General features: G+C 40.7%; 1 protein-coding gene across 4 annotated transcripts in view; it reads left to right on the top strand.

Moving 5' to 3' along the window:
- The first annotated feature begins 3,996 nt into the window (after positions 1 to 3,996).
- The window catches only part of TASP1 (taspase 1), a 77,726-nt gene continuing 66,085 nt past the window's right edge, over positions 3,997 to 15,637 (top strand). For all 4 annotated transcript variants that reach the window (XM_050972339.1, XM_050972338.1, XM_050972340.1 and 1 more), the window contains exons 1-4: positions 3,997 to 4,083; positions 6,715 to 6,932; positions 8,562 to 8,629; positions 10,107 to 10,175. In XM_050972339.1, the coding sequence (XP_050828296.1) occupies positions 6,788 to 6,932; positions 8,562 to 8,629; positions 10,107 to 10,175 (282 nt within the window). In that variant the 5' untranslated portion in view covers positions 3,997 to 4,083; positions 6,715 to 6,787. The remainder of the gene's footprint in view (positions 4,084 to 6,714; positions 6,933 to 8,561; positions 8,630 to 10,106; positions 10,176 to 15,637) is intronic.

The following is a 15,637-nucleotide window of genomic DNA, read 5'->3' as shown; positions in this document are numbered from 1 at the left end:
TTACAACGAAATAGATTTTGGCTAGTGGATGAAACTGGTGTTATTAGGAAGCCCTATGCGTATTGTATAATTGGCTTTTTGCAAATATTAACGTGAGTATTATATGTGTTACATTAGAAAGTTATGTTGTATTAATTTTCTTAAGTAGTGTGTTAAATATAGTTTTAGGTTATAACAAAAGGTTAAAATAGAAACCATGCTATGTAAGATACTTTTTTTAAAGAGAGGACTTGCACTGAGACAGCAGCCACAGGACACCTAAATCTTTCAGAGGGAAAGAATTTATTGTTCTCTTATCAAGTTCTTCCCTCCTCACTCAGCCCTGAAGACGCTGTCAGGATTCAGAGGAAGAAGCTGACACTGCCCAGACAGAACCCTGTGTTTGAATGGAATTTATGCATCATGGATGAGGTGTGTGAATATGCAACAGACTATTGCTTTTAAGGGTTAATCCTCTGTTAATGCAGGTTCTTTTTCGGGCTTATTTTGCCCAAAAAGAGATACCCAGACTGTCTGTAACTCTTTGTTTCTATTGTCTCATATTATCCTAATTGTCCAAATTTTTATTACTCCAATTGTATAACTATTTTTATAACCATTTTATTACTATTAAACTTTTAAAATTTTAAAAACAAGTGATTGGCATTTTTCACACTGCAGAAATATAATTTGTCAAAATTTCCTTTAAAACTCAAGTCTGGCAGGGGAGCTCCCGCCGGCTGCTGGCTGGCAATGAAGGTCGTGGTCCATGGGTCAGCACCATGAGGTGGCCGTGCACAGGCTCTCCATGTGATGTCATGAGCCGCTGAGGGTGACGTCACGGGCCAGAATGAAATTGGTGCTATTAGGAAGTCCTATAGTAAGTGTAGAAATATAATTTGTCAAAATTCCCTTGAAAAACTCAAGTCTGGCAGCTGAGCTCCTGCCGGCTGCTGGCTGGCAAGTCTGCGGCTCACGGGGCAGCGCCATGAAGCGGCCGCACACAGGCTCTCCGTGTGATGTCACAGGGCGCAGAAGGTGACATCACGGGCCAGAATGAAATTGGTGTTATTAGGAAGTTCTATAGTAAGTGCAGAAATATAATTTATCAAAATTCCCTTTAAAAACTCAAGTCTGACGGGCGAGCTCCAGCCGGCTGTTGGCTGGGAACAAAGTCTGCAGCCCATGGGGCAGCTCAGGGACCTGATGGCAGCACCATGAGGCGGCGGTGTGCAGACTCTCCACGTGACGTCACGGGTTGCTGTGGGTGACGTCACAGGCCAGAATGAAATTGGTGCGATTAGGAAGTCCTATAGTAAGTACAGAAATAGAATTTGTCAAAATTCCCTTAAAAAACTCAAGTCTGGCGGGCGAGCTCTCGCCAGCTGCTGGCTGGGAACGACATCCGCGGCCCACAGGGCAGCTCAGGGCCCTGGGCAGTGCCATGAGGCGGCCCGCGTGCACGCTCTCCGGGTGACGTCACGGGCCAGAATGAGACTGGTGTTATTAGGAAGTCCTATAGTAAGAGCAGAAATATAATTTGTCAAAATTCCCTTTAAAAACTTAAGTCTGGCGGAGAAGCTCCCGCCGGCTGGGAAGGAAGCCCGTGGCCCACGGGGCACCTCTGGGACCTGACGGCAGCTCCATGAGGCAGCCCGCGCGCGCACGCTCTCCGCGTGACGTCACGGACCCCTGCGGGTGACGTCACGGGCCAGGCGGCGCCGCGGGGCTGCTCGGTCCGCCCGGGTCAGGCCTGGCTGTGAAAGCTGAACCCGCTCGGGGACAAACTGTGCCGCGCTGCTGCTGCTGCTGCCGCCACACGGACAGCGGAGCGTCGGCCCGGTCCGCCCCTGCATTGCGATCGCTCCGCGGCCACTCCTGCGGAGTCCCCCGGGCTGGAGGGGCCTGCGGGCGGCTGGGCGGCTCCTGCTGCCTCCCTGTGACCCTCGCGTGTGTTTGTGTTTCTCCCGGCGCCTGCTTAGCATTCAGAGTTACTTTTGCAGTGCAGTCAGGGCTTGGGGCAGCTTCCAGGTTGAAGGAGAGCAGGTTGCTCAGAGCTCCATCCAACCTGGCCTTGAACGCTTCCAGGGATGGGGCATCCGCAACTTCTCTGGGCAACCTGTGCCAGTGTCCCAGCACCTTCACAGCTCGGAACTTCCTCCTAATATCTAATCTGAATCCACTCTCTCTCAGTTTGAAGCCATTCCCCCTTGTCCTGTCACTCCATGCTCCAGGGAATAGTCCTTCTCCATCTTTCTTGTAGGCTCCCTTCAGGTACTGGAAGGCCACAGTTAAGTCACCCTTGAGCCTTCTCTTCTCCAGGCTGAACAACCCCAAATCTCTCAGCCTTTCCTCAAGGAAAGCTGCTCCATCCCTCTGATCATCTCCAACAGCTCTGTGTCCTTCCTGTGCTTGACCCCAGATCTGCATTATTATTAAAATAGTTTATTTAGAGAGACACCTTTTATTAGTAGTGAATGAATTCATTGTCAGGGAGGTACCATAGAAATTTTATTTTCAAAAATTGTGGTTTGGCTGAAGCAGGTGATTTTCTGATAACTTGTTTGGAGAGAATGAATGATACTGTTCACTGCTGCAAGAGCCAGCAGTGAACAGTATGATTAATATGTTAACTATATAATATGGTTAATATTACAAGCTACATGCTGGGCTTACTCCTAGGAAAACAAAACTGAGGAGTTAAAATCTACTTCATCTATTATCTTTTGTATAATATATCCTTTCACTTCTCATGGGCAGCTTGAGCAAGAGATTAAGTGAATTCTACAAACAGAACAACCTTATCTTGATGTAAAAAAAGCTTTAAGTTTGAAAGGCTGAGCTTTGCAAATGGGAATTTGAGATGTCAGCTAAAATAAATTTACAGTATAACTAAAGCTATAAGGACATCTGGACTCATTTCATGGTTCTATGAAGAAGAGGAGCAATGGGCTGGAAGTGTGGAGGTACTTTGGGAACATTTCTCTTGGATAAGGAGGGGTCTCACACATGCACAGCTGGTTCCCAGGACTGATGATCGTGACCATCAGAGAAGAAATCATGGAAATGGGCTTCCTTCCTTTACAGATCCTGGGAATGCAGCTTCAGTAAACAATGTGCTGTCTACACCACCTCTACAACAAAGTGGACAGAAATGAATGAAAACTTATTATCTCCAACAGAACACAATAGTTAAATGCTCATTGAAGCAGAAGGATGAAAAATATATGATTGTTACGAGAATTTCCTAGCAAGCCTGTTACGAAATACATGTATTTTTAATTAATAAGGTTAGTTTTGAGCAGCTATCAGAAGTCATATTTGTAGATATATATGTATCCTACATATCGATATGTGTAAATTATATATTGTATTATATAGTGCATACTGTGTTTTATATATGTGTAGTGATATTATACATATGTACATTGCATATTAATATATGTATATTGCCTGTTGCGTGATATATACCTACATTGTATCTTGATACATTTATTTATTTATTTTTATTGCATATTGGATGATATATATGTGTATTGATAAACTGTATCTGCATATTGATAGAAATATGTGTATTGATATGATACATGGGTATGTAGCATATTTATGTATTTGTATGATATATCACACATATATTGCATCTTGTATGATATATATATATCTATATGATATATATGTATATTGCATAGATATAGAGGTACATTGCATATTCTATCATATGCATATTGATTATGTATGGATAGGATATATACGCATATTGATAGGAGATATATATATATTGCCCTGGGGCCCACGGTAACACCACCGGAGGTTACTGTCCACCCCGCTGAGACACAGATGCCATCTCTGGGGCCGCGCTGTTTTGCCCGGAGCCGTGCCCGGCACCGATCGCGCAGCGGGCTGGGAGCGGGACCGCTGTCCCGGGCCGGGCCCTGCCACGGCCCCCGGCGCGCCATTGGCCCTGCCGAACGCCAATCAACAGCGCTGCCACTTCCGGCCGCGGGGCGCGGTCCGGCCAATGGGCGCAGAGCGGGGGCGGGACGCCTCACGCTCACCGAGGCAACGGGCGGGCGAGCGGGCGGTCCCGGATGGCGGCGGTGCAGGGTGAGTGCGGCGCCGCCGCGGGGCTGTCCCGACCCGCTGCTCCCGCCTCTCCCGGCACGGCCTCTCTGCCCGCGGGGCTGCGCGGGCCGGGAGCGGACCTGGGACGGGCCGTGCCGTGCCGCGAGGCGGCCGCGCGCGGGCTCGGGCGGTCCGCGCGTCCGCCGGTGGGGCTGCCCCGGGTGACGTCACTGCCCGCGTGACGTCACGGGCTGGGCGGCAGGAGCGGCGCGCCGCCGGGATCGGGATGGAGGCGCGGGAGCCGCTCCCGGCCCGTCTGCGGCGGCACCCGGGCGGGAGGAGCTGCCTCGCCCCCACCCGACCATCGCGCGTGTCTGTGTTTCTCGCAGCACCCGTTTAGGAGTCCGAATGCCTTTTACAGTGCAGTCAGGGCTGTTTTGGTCAAATCGTTTTGGTTGCTGTTGTCCAGCAGTCACGCTGTTGTGTGTTCTTCCACCGTTCCTGGCGCTGTACGGGTGGGGAGCAGGAAAGGGGTAGCAAGGAGGAATGAAGTCAAGAGTGGTGCAAGTATGACAGCCCAGGAGGGAGAACTGATAAATCCTAGAAGAGGCTTGAGAGGGAAAAGTTGGGTCCGGTGGGAGCTTAACAAGTGGAAGCAGCAGGTTTGTGAATAAAATGTAAAAGGACTTGAGCAGTTTGAGATGGGAAGTGTTTGAGAGAATTGCGTTGGTGTGGAGGAAGTGTTATAAACGGAAGCAAACGAAAGGGACGGGTTGCCTGTGTGTTCTCTGTAGAAATAAACACATCCTTAGACCCAGCTCCATGCAAAGGCCTAGTTAAGATTGTCAGCGTGCAGCTACACTTCTTAGTAAGTCTTCAAGTGACACCTCCATACTTATTTAAAAAAGCTATTTTATCATCATTATTGCTTTCCCTACTACCACACTATTTCTTCCATTCCTGGGAGAGTTTAAATTCCTTACTTGCTCCTCTGTGTCGTTACTGAAGTCTCTGCTGTTCCCTGGTTGAAGCAGAGACTTTCTGTAGGATGTTGCAAGATGCAAAAAAGAGGACCAATGGTGGCTGGAGCCATCTTTACTATTATTGGTAAAAAGGAAGTAAATGCAAGTGATGAATACTTAGCTCTGAAATTTTTTCAAGTGACCATTACAACTGGATGTAATCCATATACACTTTCTCTTTGTAGAGCCTATGTATTGTAGTGGCCTTTTGTTTTGTACCAGGACATATATAATTATAACAATAAGTTCATATTTAATTTTGAAAAGTTAATTTATGAGTGTATGAAGATTAGTAGGTATGTTTACTATTTAGGAAGGAATTAAGGTGAATAAATAACTTCCTGCAGAGCTGTGCTGATTCTTCTTATCAAAAGAATAGTTATGGCAAACCAGCCAGTTTGTTCTGTGGCAGTGCTGAATTATGCTAAAGATCTTTTACATACTTTGGGCCATTTAAGTGGAGTAAGTGGGCCATTTAGTTGCTGGAGTAAGCCATGTAGCATTTGAAGACTCAGTGGTTTAAGTCTTATGCATTAAACATCTCATTTTTCCTGTTCTGTTCACCTTCCAGTGTTCCTGGGTTACAAAGTCCTTTTTGAGATGGTAGGAGTGATAGACGTTATACTGGAATATAGAGGTGGAGACTCAGGGAATGGTTTGGGTTTGAAAGGACCTTAAAATTCATCTAGTTCTTAATATATAAGCTATCTTTATATATTACAGAGATTTTCTCCATTTCTGCATTAGCACTACATGCTCTTCACTTCTTTGAGTAATTGAGTGTGTCTCTGTTTTACCTTCTGAACTAAACAAATGGTTTTGTGTCAGGAGTAACATGTAGTAAGCAGCAGTAAATACAGACAGTTTGTTTGGCAACTCCTGATAAATACATCATTCTGTATTGTTATTTTTTGTTTCATGTACTAGACAATACTGACAATATTTCCATTACCTTTCTATAAGCATTAATTTCCTTAGCACCTTAAGAGTAACCATCAAAACCAACAGAGTTATTAAATTATTGGAGTTTGACTTAAGCATGTTGAGGTTCCCTAGTAACCATGGTAGCTCTGCTTACCCAGACAAACATTATTTGACTGTTTTAGGCTTACTTGGTTTTGTTTCAGAAATAATTTGTCATTTAAAAAAAACCTAATATTTTTTCTTTTCCTGCTGCAAATTAGTGGGGAATTATAAGGAGATGGGATGAAACAGTGTAGAAGAATAGGAGTTCATGATAGGATCTTAAACAGGTATTCCCTGCCTAGAAAGGAAAAGGTGTGGTGTTTTAAAGGGTTAGTCATGTGCCAGTTAGATGTGATGGGTGGAGAAGTTAGTTGTATTGTTGGAGAGCAGGACACCATGGAAAGCAAAACTTACATTAACAGTTCCTTCCAGTGTATGGCAAGATCATAAGGTTCAAGTTATGTTGGAGTGAAAAGGCTGCTTTCAGCTTGCAGCATGAGCTTTGATTATTTTTGGTCTCATTAATGCTGTTGGCTGGGGAAGATGCAGAACTTAGAAACCCTGCTTTGGAGAGGTGTGTTCCCCTTGGTTCAAACTTCTCTCCCAAAAGTTCTTTGGGAGGTTATTTGTGTGAAATTCATCTCTTGAATTCAGTGTCTAACATATATCTCTGATCTGGTTTTAGGATGATTTCTTTCCAGAGTTTATTTTTGAATGGAAGTGTGCTCCTTCCCAGTAGAAGATGGTGATCCTAATGTATGACCATGGAGAAGGGGATAAGTTCAGTAGAAGTGTTACCTTCCAAATCATCTCAGGTTACAGCTGTAAAAGTGGTGGTCAAAGAGCCCGAAACAAAGCAAACCCAAAGAGGGAAACGAGTGGGATTTGTGCTTGTCCATGCAGGTAAGATGAGGAAGCAGAACACCTGGAATGGAAATAATGCATATTTTGATATCAAACTAGATAGTAACACAAATTTTATAGGGGCTTTGGACTGCTAGTGTGCTAATAAAGTGACATTTACTCTGTGTTCACATCTCAGAATGAGGAGTTTGATTGGAAGTTGCACTGGAAGCTCTCAATCAAAATGTTGTTATTCGGGTGCTCTGGATGGTATTTTTGTTCTGCTTGACAAAGAAAACCCCTAAATGTAAATTATTATAAAACATGGTGTTCTGTACTTGTCTGCTAAGCTTGGCAAACCTACAAAATGAGGGAGGTATTTCAGTCTGTTTCTTTATCTATGGAAGGGTCAATTACAGTCCTTTCACAGCTGATGCTTTCTTGTCTAGCTTGTCCATGAGGTCAGTTCATTTCAGGCCTGCTGAAATGTCTTGGGCTGTTTGTTGCAGAACTCTTTTTACCCTTCTGACATTTTTTTTCCTGAGTCTATTTTTCTGATCTTGTTCATGTTTAAGTGAGTTACCATTTGTTCTTTCCCACGTGTAATGAAGGGCTCCTCTACTCAGATCTGATACAAAAATTCTGTATTTTGTGTCTTGCTCATAAATTCTTCTTTCATAGGTTCTTTATTAAATACTATGAATAATGAAATTAACAGTGCTTATATCTGGGTGTGTATTTGTTTTGAGCATCTGTGTGAGTACACAGATGAAATAGACATTTCACACAGGGGTGAAATAGAGCAAAGTGGCCTGGTCATCCCTAAAATATTTGAAAAGCCAACATGTTACTTACTTTATAAAATCATTAAGATTAAAAAAAACAGCCCCAAACCTTAGACAATTTATTCTGGGTTGATATTTGATGACCCTGGTATTCTATTTTAAGGGCAAATGAAATTGCTTAATATAGAGTCCTTTGCTGGGTCACTTTGGTGTTAGTGTTAAAACTTATTTTATTAGAGTTTCTCAAAACTAATATTTCTAAAGGTGAGATAAATACAAGCACTCTTGGTTTTTTTTGATGCTGCATTTAGTTGAATGGTGACATTGATAAACTTTTCAGGTATGGAATAGGGGCAGTGGCTTCAGAGTGGGCAGAATGGTTCAATACAGTGGGATAGATACAAAGACTGAGAATGAGAAAAAGGTGAAAAATCTGAATGATCTTCATTTGAAGGAACTCCTTGTACTAAGTCAGGAGTAACAAGCTCTAAAAACATAGCATAAACTTGAGAAAATGAGCAGAATTGTGGAAGAAAGGAAATCAGAATTTGACTTAAAATTGGGGGTTTTGCTCCATAGTGGACAGTAAGGAAAAAAGCTATGCTGTAAATCCTCCAAGAATGAGTGAAACTGGAATCTCTTGGAAGGTTTTTATAGGAAGAGATTGATGCTGATATTTATTCCTGCATGCTTCTGGATATATGATCTGTATCCTGTATTTTACTGAGTGTGTTTGATTCTGTGTTGGAATGCATAAAGTTGTCAATCATTGACAGAAAAAGGAAATGCCAATGTAATCCAGAGCAAGGAACACTGTATCTGCCTGTGTCTTAAATCTCTATGTGAGCTACAGGCTGGAGTTTGCCAGGTACTATAATATATTTTCCTTTTGTTTCCATTGCAGGTGCAGGTTATCACTCTGAATCCAAAGCTAAAGAGTACAAGCATGTGTGCAAAAGAGCCTGCCAGAAGGTATGTGTCACCAGCTCCACAATCCTGTACTGGGTACACAAGAAATGTCTGGATTTAGCTGCTTGGGCTCCATGTGTTTATAGAAGGAAATGAGGGAGAACAGAGCAGAAACAGTTAAGATGATACAGAGACAGGACAGTGTGTGGCCATGAGATACAGCAACATTCTCATCAGTGCTGGCAAATAGCAGACACCAAATGAACAGTGGGAGAGCAAGAGAAGGTCACAGTGGTACCTACAAGGAGTATTCCTACAGCTTCCTGCTCTTCTGGGGTTTCTGGAGCTAAGTATGGTGTCTGTATATTGATTTTTTTCCATGTCCACTCTTTGGAGTTTAAATAAACTCTAGCGTCCAGGTTCTTCTGGGTTTCTATAATTATTTTATTCTTGATGGCTCTTACCCTCTTAGTAGGAAGGGAGGTAGAAACAGGAAAAACAAAAACAAAAAAAATCAAAGTTGGAAACAGAAATGGCAAGACTTTCATTTCCATTGAAATTAATATGTTTTCATCTCTTCCAAGAACTTTGCTTTGGAACTGGCAGGTCCTGTCTTTTAAGTGTTGAATGAGTAGCTGGAAGACCTCTCTCTAAAATTTTTAATGTCTTTTGCTTTCTCCAGGGAGAAGGAGCTTGGGAGCTTGGCAGGATTTTTGAAGAGTCTCAGAGTTGGTCACTGATAATTATCACTTTGTGTTACAGTTTGTTGCTCAATCCTAATACCAATCTAATTTTGTAATGAGAGGCCTCGCAAATCATCCAAACTTAACACTGGCTTTTTTAGCCCTGGTGAAAGTCATTTTCCAGCTAGTTATGTGAAATGTGCTGTTGAATTCAAGTCCAATTTGAGATTCTGTGTAGCTACTCTTGAGTTGAGTAGCCAACATCAATAACTTCTGTGAAGAACAAACAATTTCATGTTTGTCTTGCAGCCAGAGTTGTTTTCTGGGGTTCCCTGAGAAAGTTTGACTGTAAGGTCTTGTTCAGTATGGATCTAATAAATACTGTTGAGCTCTACAAGTTCACTGTTGTGTGTGTATGTAATTTGAAGGTAACACTATCTTACATGATTTGTGTTGGCTTTTAGATGAGGTGGTGAAATTCTCTTCAATTTTATGGTAATTGCTATATGTGGTACTAGAAATTGTTGTTGAATCTTGGAAGGAAAAGTTGAAACTTGTTGACTGAAACATTTGGTGATTGAGGACATGAAGTATGAGAAGTTATTTTGATAGAAATTTGTCTGTGCAGAAATCTGCTAAATGCAGTGTCACAATGCCATAGTATAGTAAAATCATATCTTCAGATCTGCCCTCATATGGCTCATACTGACTTTTTCCAGTGCCTCTTGTTCTCACACCCTCTTCTATTTTAAACTAATTTGGTGAAGATTTTATTTTATACAGGAGTAGGAAAATGTAGGGCTCAGTCACAGAATAATAGAATTTCCTAATCATCAGCTAAAACTTGTGTTTTACAGGCAATTGAAAAGCTACAGGCTGGTGCTCTTGCAACAGATGCAGTGACTGCAGCACTTATAGAATTAGAGGTATGAATTTCTGACTAGTAGTAAATATACCTCTTGGGTGAATCTTGCCAGACCTTTCTGTAGGGGGGGTATTAAATGGGCTCATGTGGATTTTTGTTTTTGTTCTACACTGATTTTATCTTTTGCTTTTTCACTGTATGTAGGTGTAAATGTGTTTAATTACTTTATTAAAATGAAGACTGAATAAAAGTTTTCTAGTTGGTGCAATTTGGTTGTCATTTTAGATATGCCGTATCAGGTAGTCTTTACCCTTTAAGAATAAATGCAGTGATTAAAGACTTATTGAACACTTTGTAAGGAGCTTCATTTCTGGCATGCTGAGTACAGACAGGTTGTTCTGCTTCTGCTTCTTAGAGAGAGACAATATATTCTACTGGTTCTAATTATTATGACAAAATATGTGTAGAGGAATAGGGGAAGTCATGTTTTTATTTCAAAACAGTACTTGTTAATTAAGATGGAACATCTTGATGAGCAGCTGCTGGGGAGGTTTTTGGAAAAGTGTCTTTTTGGAGTGATGAGGTTTTTATAGCATCTGCCTTCAGTGAAGGTCCCCATGAAATAATGTAGAAGTGAGTAAAGCTAAACATTTCTGGGTGGTAAATGAAGCAGTTTGGTCATTGTCCCAGATCCATTAATCACTCATGACAGTAATGATGGAAACAGGTATTCTTCTTCTCTTGTAAGTAGTAATTGCTTCTTCTCTCCAACTTTATTAGTAAAAAAAAAAAAAAAAAAAGGAAAGCAAGGTACATGTTGTGCTGTAAAAATAATTTCCTGCACTTGGAATTTATGGTAGTATTCCAAGAGGATTAGCAGTGGATTTGCTTCTCCAGATGTTGGCAAAGTGTTCATTAATGTACTTGGTGGGGCTAGTGTAAGGCAGGCAGTAAGTGCATTCTTCAGTATGTGTTAGACATGCTGACTGGGAGCCAAGGCTTCAGTCACACTGTGAGCTTGGCAAGTGCCTTGGCTTTTAGCCCTCCTGTGGGTCTCCCTGAGCTGTTCAAATATGCTTTCATGTGTTATCTTACACATTAGAGTATAGCTCACAGAAAGCAGCGAGTATCTCTCTAATAGAATTATTTACCATGCACTTCCCTAAGCTCACTGAGGTGCTCTCACCCCATCAGACTGGTTTGTGTGTCAGCTCCCTCCTCAGTGGAAAACAAAAATAAAAATCTGCTTTGGGTTGTGATTTTTATCGTGTTCCTGAGCTACAGAGAAAAACATATTTTGAGAGGCTTAACCAAACAGTTGTAGATCTCTCTGTAGCTGTGTCTGGGGTAAATAGTTTGGATGTTTTTGTTATCCCCAAGAGACTTTCCTTTTTCTTTAGTAGATTTGAATACTCTGAAGTAGCTTCTGTAGAACAAGTTATGGCTCTAAGATGAAATGAAAAAGTTTTTTCCAATTACTCCAATCAGAAACCATTTCTTCCTTATCTGTCTTGCCACTACTGTGCTGATGCCTTCCATCATTCCCCTTTCTGGTTTGGCAGTTGTCTTAGGCAGCATTTTTATGTGTTCTGTTGCACAAAACCTTTTTTTTTTCCCCTTTTTCCTGTTTTTAGGATAAAATGTTATTTTGTCCAGGTTGTAGTGCAGTCATTAATGTAATTATTTGCTTGCTTTTATTCATTAAGTGATTTATATAATCTCTTAATTGAAGGTTCTGTCTGTTACTGGGAGTACTGGATTTGGGATGTGGCCTTCTTGTGGATTAAAGTAGTTAGTTATGCAGTTACATTGAGGAAAAGTCACATTTGTACCCCAACCAGAAAATGGTGTGGTTTACAGTGGCAGTTTTTTGGATCTGGTATGAGAAACTCCCAAGTGTTAAACTGTCAGCTTGCAAAATATGGAACAGTTTGTATCTGCTCATACCTCGTTCTGAACAGCACCTCTTGACATCTCTGTCATTCCTGCAGCTGCATCTTCTGCTTTAGTAGGGGTGGTTTTTCTGTTGCTCTATGGAAAACAAACTACACGTGGCAAGTTCAACAAAGCAATCAGAATAGTTTTTCTCATCAATTGCAAGGCTTCATGAGTAAAAATACAGATTTGTGTTGGTCTCTCTAGTGAGCTGTCACTCCCTTTTAGCATTTGAACTTGGCAAATAAATAACAAAAATCTGTGTGAAACTGTTAGTGTTCTTGTCTCCCTGTAACAAAAGAAGATGCAGAACAACAGAATATTGTATTAAATGATAACAGATTTCATTGTCAGGTATACTGACTGTAACTTCTTGATATTTTGGGTTCCACAGGACACATTGCTGTGAGTTTATCTGAAATATTTAATCACTTTTACAGTTCTCTCAGACTTTCAATGCTGTCTTCCAAACATTTGTAATCTTTGCAAGGCACAAATATGTTTTCATGGAAATCTCACAAAAGATGAATTTTTTTCCTCAGTTCCGCTCAATTACAGAACTCCTGTTACAGAGGATTGCAGCTCATCCAAAAGGCATCACTTCAAAGAGTTGTTGAGGCACAAGAGTTGCTCTTGATCTTTTATGAGCAAGCTGACAGTTTGCTTGTGGTATGCTGTCTGTGTTTTATTTTTCCAGGCTCTAAGTGCAGAAAGAATAGCCTTTCTTTGTTGGACTGTGCAACTCTCAAGTGAAATGGTGTTCTGTGAATATAAGAATAATGGTAATAGTTAACTAGAGGAAAAGGTGGGTTTCTTTTGCAAAGGAACAAGACTGACACAGAATATTGTTAAAACAACTGTGCTGGTCTTCATAAGCATCAGCTGTATTTGATGAGGTCATTAAGGCAGGTAGGTTTTGTGGTTTGAGAACTCTGGTATTGCAGAGAAACAAATGCACATGCTACCTCTATCAGCCTTTGGTAATAAAATGCTCTGGACAAGGTATTTCATAGGACTCATTATTTACTATGTTTACTTCCACAAAGACATTATTGCAGTACTGCTAATTTTTGCACTCTTGCTATCAGCCACCATATGATGCCTGGATGTTTCTTGAGACACAATGAAATTATTGAACAGGTGGTTTTTTTTGGGACGAGGAGGCGACCCCATACAACTCACTTAAATCATGCTGTTTTCAGCAAAACCACATGTTGATTTGCATTTATATCTGGCTGTGAGAAAATGATACAATTTCAAGCTTTTCTTTGACTATAGAGCACTTAATGAAGTCTGCTGGTGCTGGGAACATACAGTGGTTGTAAAGAATGACGAATACTTCAAATTATTTCTAAGTTTAGTGTAATCCTTGATTGATATGTATATAGATTACTTATTTCTTTATCTGACTTTAGTAGAACATTCTTTATGAATGTAATTTGAATTGGGAATTAATTGGATTGATGGGGAAGTGGATGTCACATTTTGGGTTCCAGTCTCCTTGCTACTGAAATTGCTCAGTTTACTTTGCATGTTGTTATTGTGGATCCATGGAAAGAATGTTTTGGATCTGTTATACTCAAGCAGTGTGTTTCTGTGGTTGTCAGCAAAATTTTGCAGTGAAAGAACCTTTTTCTTGAGGAATTGGTTTTTTTTTTATTATTATTATTTTCCTAGTAGTTAAGACTTTTGAATATACAATCTTAGTCCCAAGGATTGCTCTTTCAAGGAGAAGCAGTCATTAAGGCAGTCACCATAGATGAACTTGTAATGGGAAATGAACTGGAAGTTGTTAATTCCAGTTAAAAGCATTACTATGATGCTTTGCTGCAGAGTGAGCAACAGTAATTTGTGACAAAAGTGTTGTCTGAAAACATTTTTGCTTGTGTAATTGAAAGGGATGTGACTCATCCTTGTAGACTATTGATTGTCATAAAATTCTCACAGAAAATAACTTCTAAAATTACAGTATGTAGAAAGAAGTGCCTGTAGACTTTGGTTTTGTTTTAGAAGTTAAAAATAAGCCATGGCCAAAACTGTATCAAGGATGGATTGAATGTTTTTTCATGTTCATTGAAAACCAAGCGTTTTAACTGTTTGCCTAGATGTGTTACAGAGCTGAGTAACATCTTCAAGCATTCCAAATTTGACCACAGCTAGAAATTCCAGGATGCCTGTTTTTGCTGCCAGAACATTTATAAATAAATTTTGAAGGATAAAGGATTCTGTAAATAAAAATGATGCCCTCAGAAGCTTGAGAGTTTTTGCAAGATGGGTAACTTGGGAAAACAAAACTCTTATTTCGCCTCTTAAAGCTTTCTCTTACCTCTTTTGCTACAGGTTTACTTGGTAAGTTAGAGGCACTTTGTGGAGTCATTGCCAGGAAGTCTAGTGTTTTTCACATAACTGGAGAGCTAGATTTTGTTGAAATGCTTTGAACAGCCATTTGTTTGTCTTTTATCTCTTCTTACTTAGTGGTCTATGGTGGCAAGGCTTGCTGTTAACGTGCAAAGCTCAGGCTTGCCTTGTTTACTTGTCTTTTTCAGTTTCCTTAAAAACACAAAGGCTGATTGCTTCTGTGGTTTTAAATAAAAGTATATTCCTGAAGATACCTTTTTCTCTTGTTCTGTCCTCCCTTTCCCTGGAGAAGTTCGTTGGCTGGGTTCTTCCCCATTTTATGGTAGTCAGGTCTTGGAGTGCTGCACTTTTCTGTCTGAGGGCATGAAGAGACTTTTACTTAAGTCAGTTTGTTTCTTGCCTCTTTAAAGGCATTCATGCTTCTGTTTAAATGTTTCTGCATTCCTTGTAAGTTCTGAATTTTCATTTCAAAATACACCTTTATGTTCATACATTATATTTTTACGCTTGCATATCAGACTCTTGAAATCTTTTGGTCAAACTTCGCAGAGATTTATGTTTTCAAGTAGAGATTGTATTTGTGTGGTGTATTTCATGTCTTTGCCTATTCATAGAAGTAGGTGTGAAGGTCTTGTTTCCATTTTTTTATAAAGGTTTTCCCCCACCTTGTTTCAAAGGCTTTTATCTCACCTCAGAGAAACTCAGGTAGATATAAAAAATTCCAGGGGTTCACACCCAGTTTCTCTAAAGTTGTTTTCAGATTGTCTTTCAGATGTGTGAAGTTAAACCATCTTCCTCTTAGGAATTTTAAGCCTGTTTTCTTAATTGAATGCAATCTGATTCTAAAGCTAATTGAAACTCCACAGAAATTTTGAACGGATGCTTGGAATTTGGTCTTTATTTCTTTTTACTGGAGAAGTTACTCATGTTGTTGCTGGTAAGATTCCTTCTGAGTCCTAATATCAGTTACCCCACTAAGGAGACACCTGCAAATTGGTGTGGAGTTCTTATTTATCAAAAATTTTGTAGTATTCTAATAAATATTCTGTAGGGAGAAATGGGTGATGTTCTCTTTGTTCTTAGATCCTCTGAGTAAATTATGTCTTGGTGCATCCTTGAGGTTGTGCCAGTGAAGGTGCTATGCCGAAGCATGTAGCACATAGAGATCCTTAGAAATAAAGTGAACTCTGTATACTGTATTTTTTCCCTGGCCTCTTTTGATTATTACCT

This window comes from Serinus canaria, chromosome 3 (genome assembly GCF_022539315.1).
Source record: "Serinus canaria isolate serCan28SL12 chromosome 3, serCan2020, whole genome shotgun sequence".
NCBI classification, from domain to species: Eukaryota; Metazoa; Chordata; class Aves; order Passeriformes; family Fringillidae; genus Serinus; species Serinus canaria.
The sequence above is the reverse complement of the archived record's forward strand: the minus strand, read 5'-3'. Positions and strand labels throughout refer to the sequence as shown.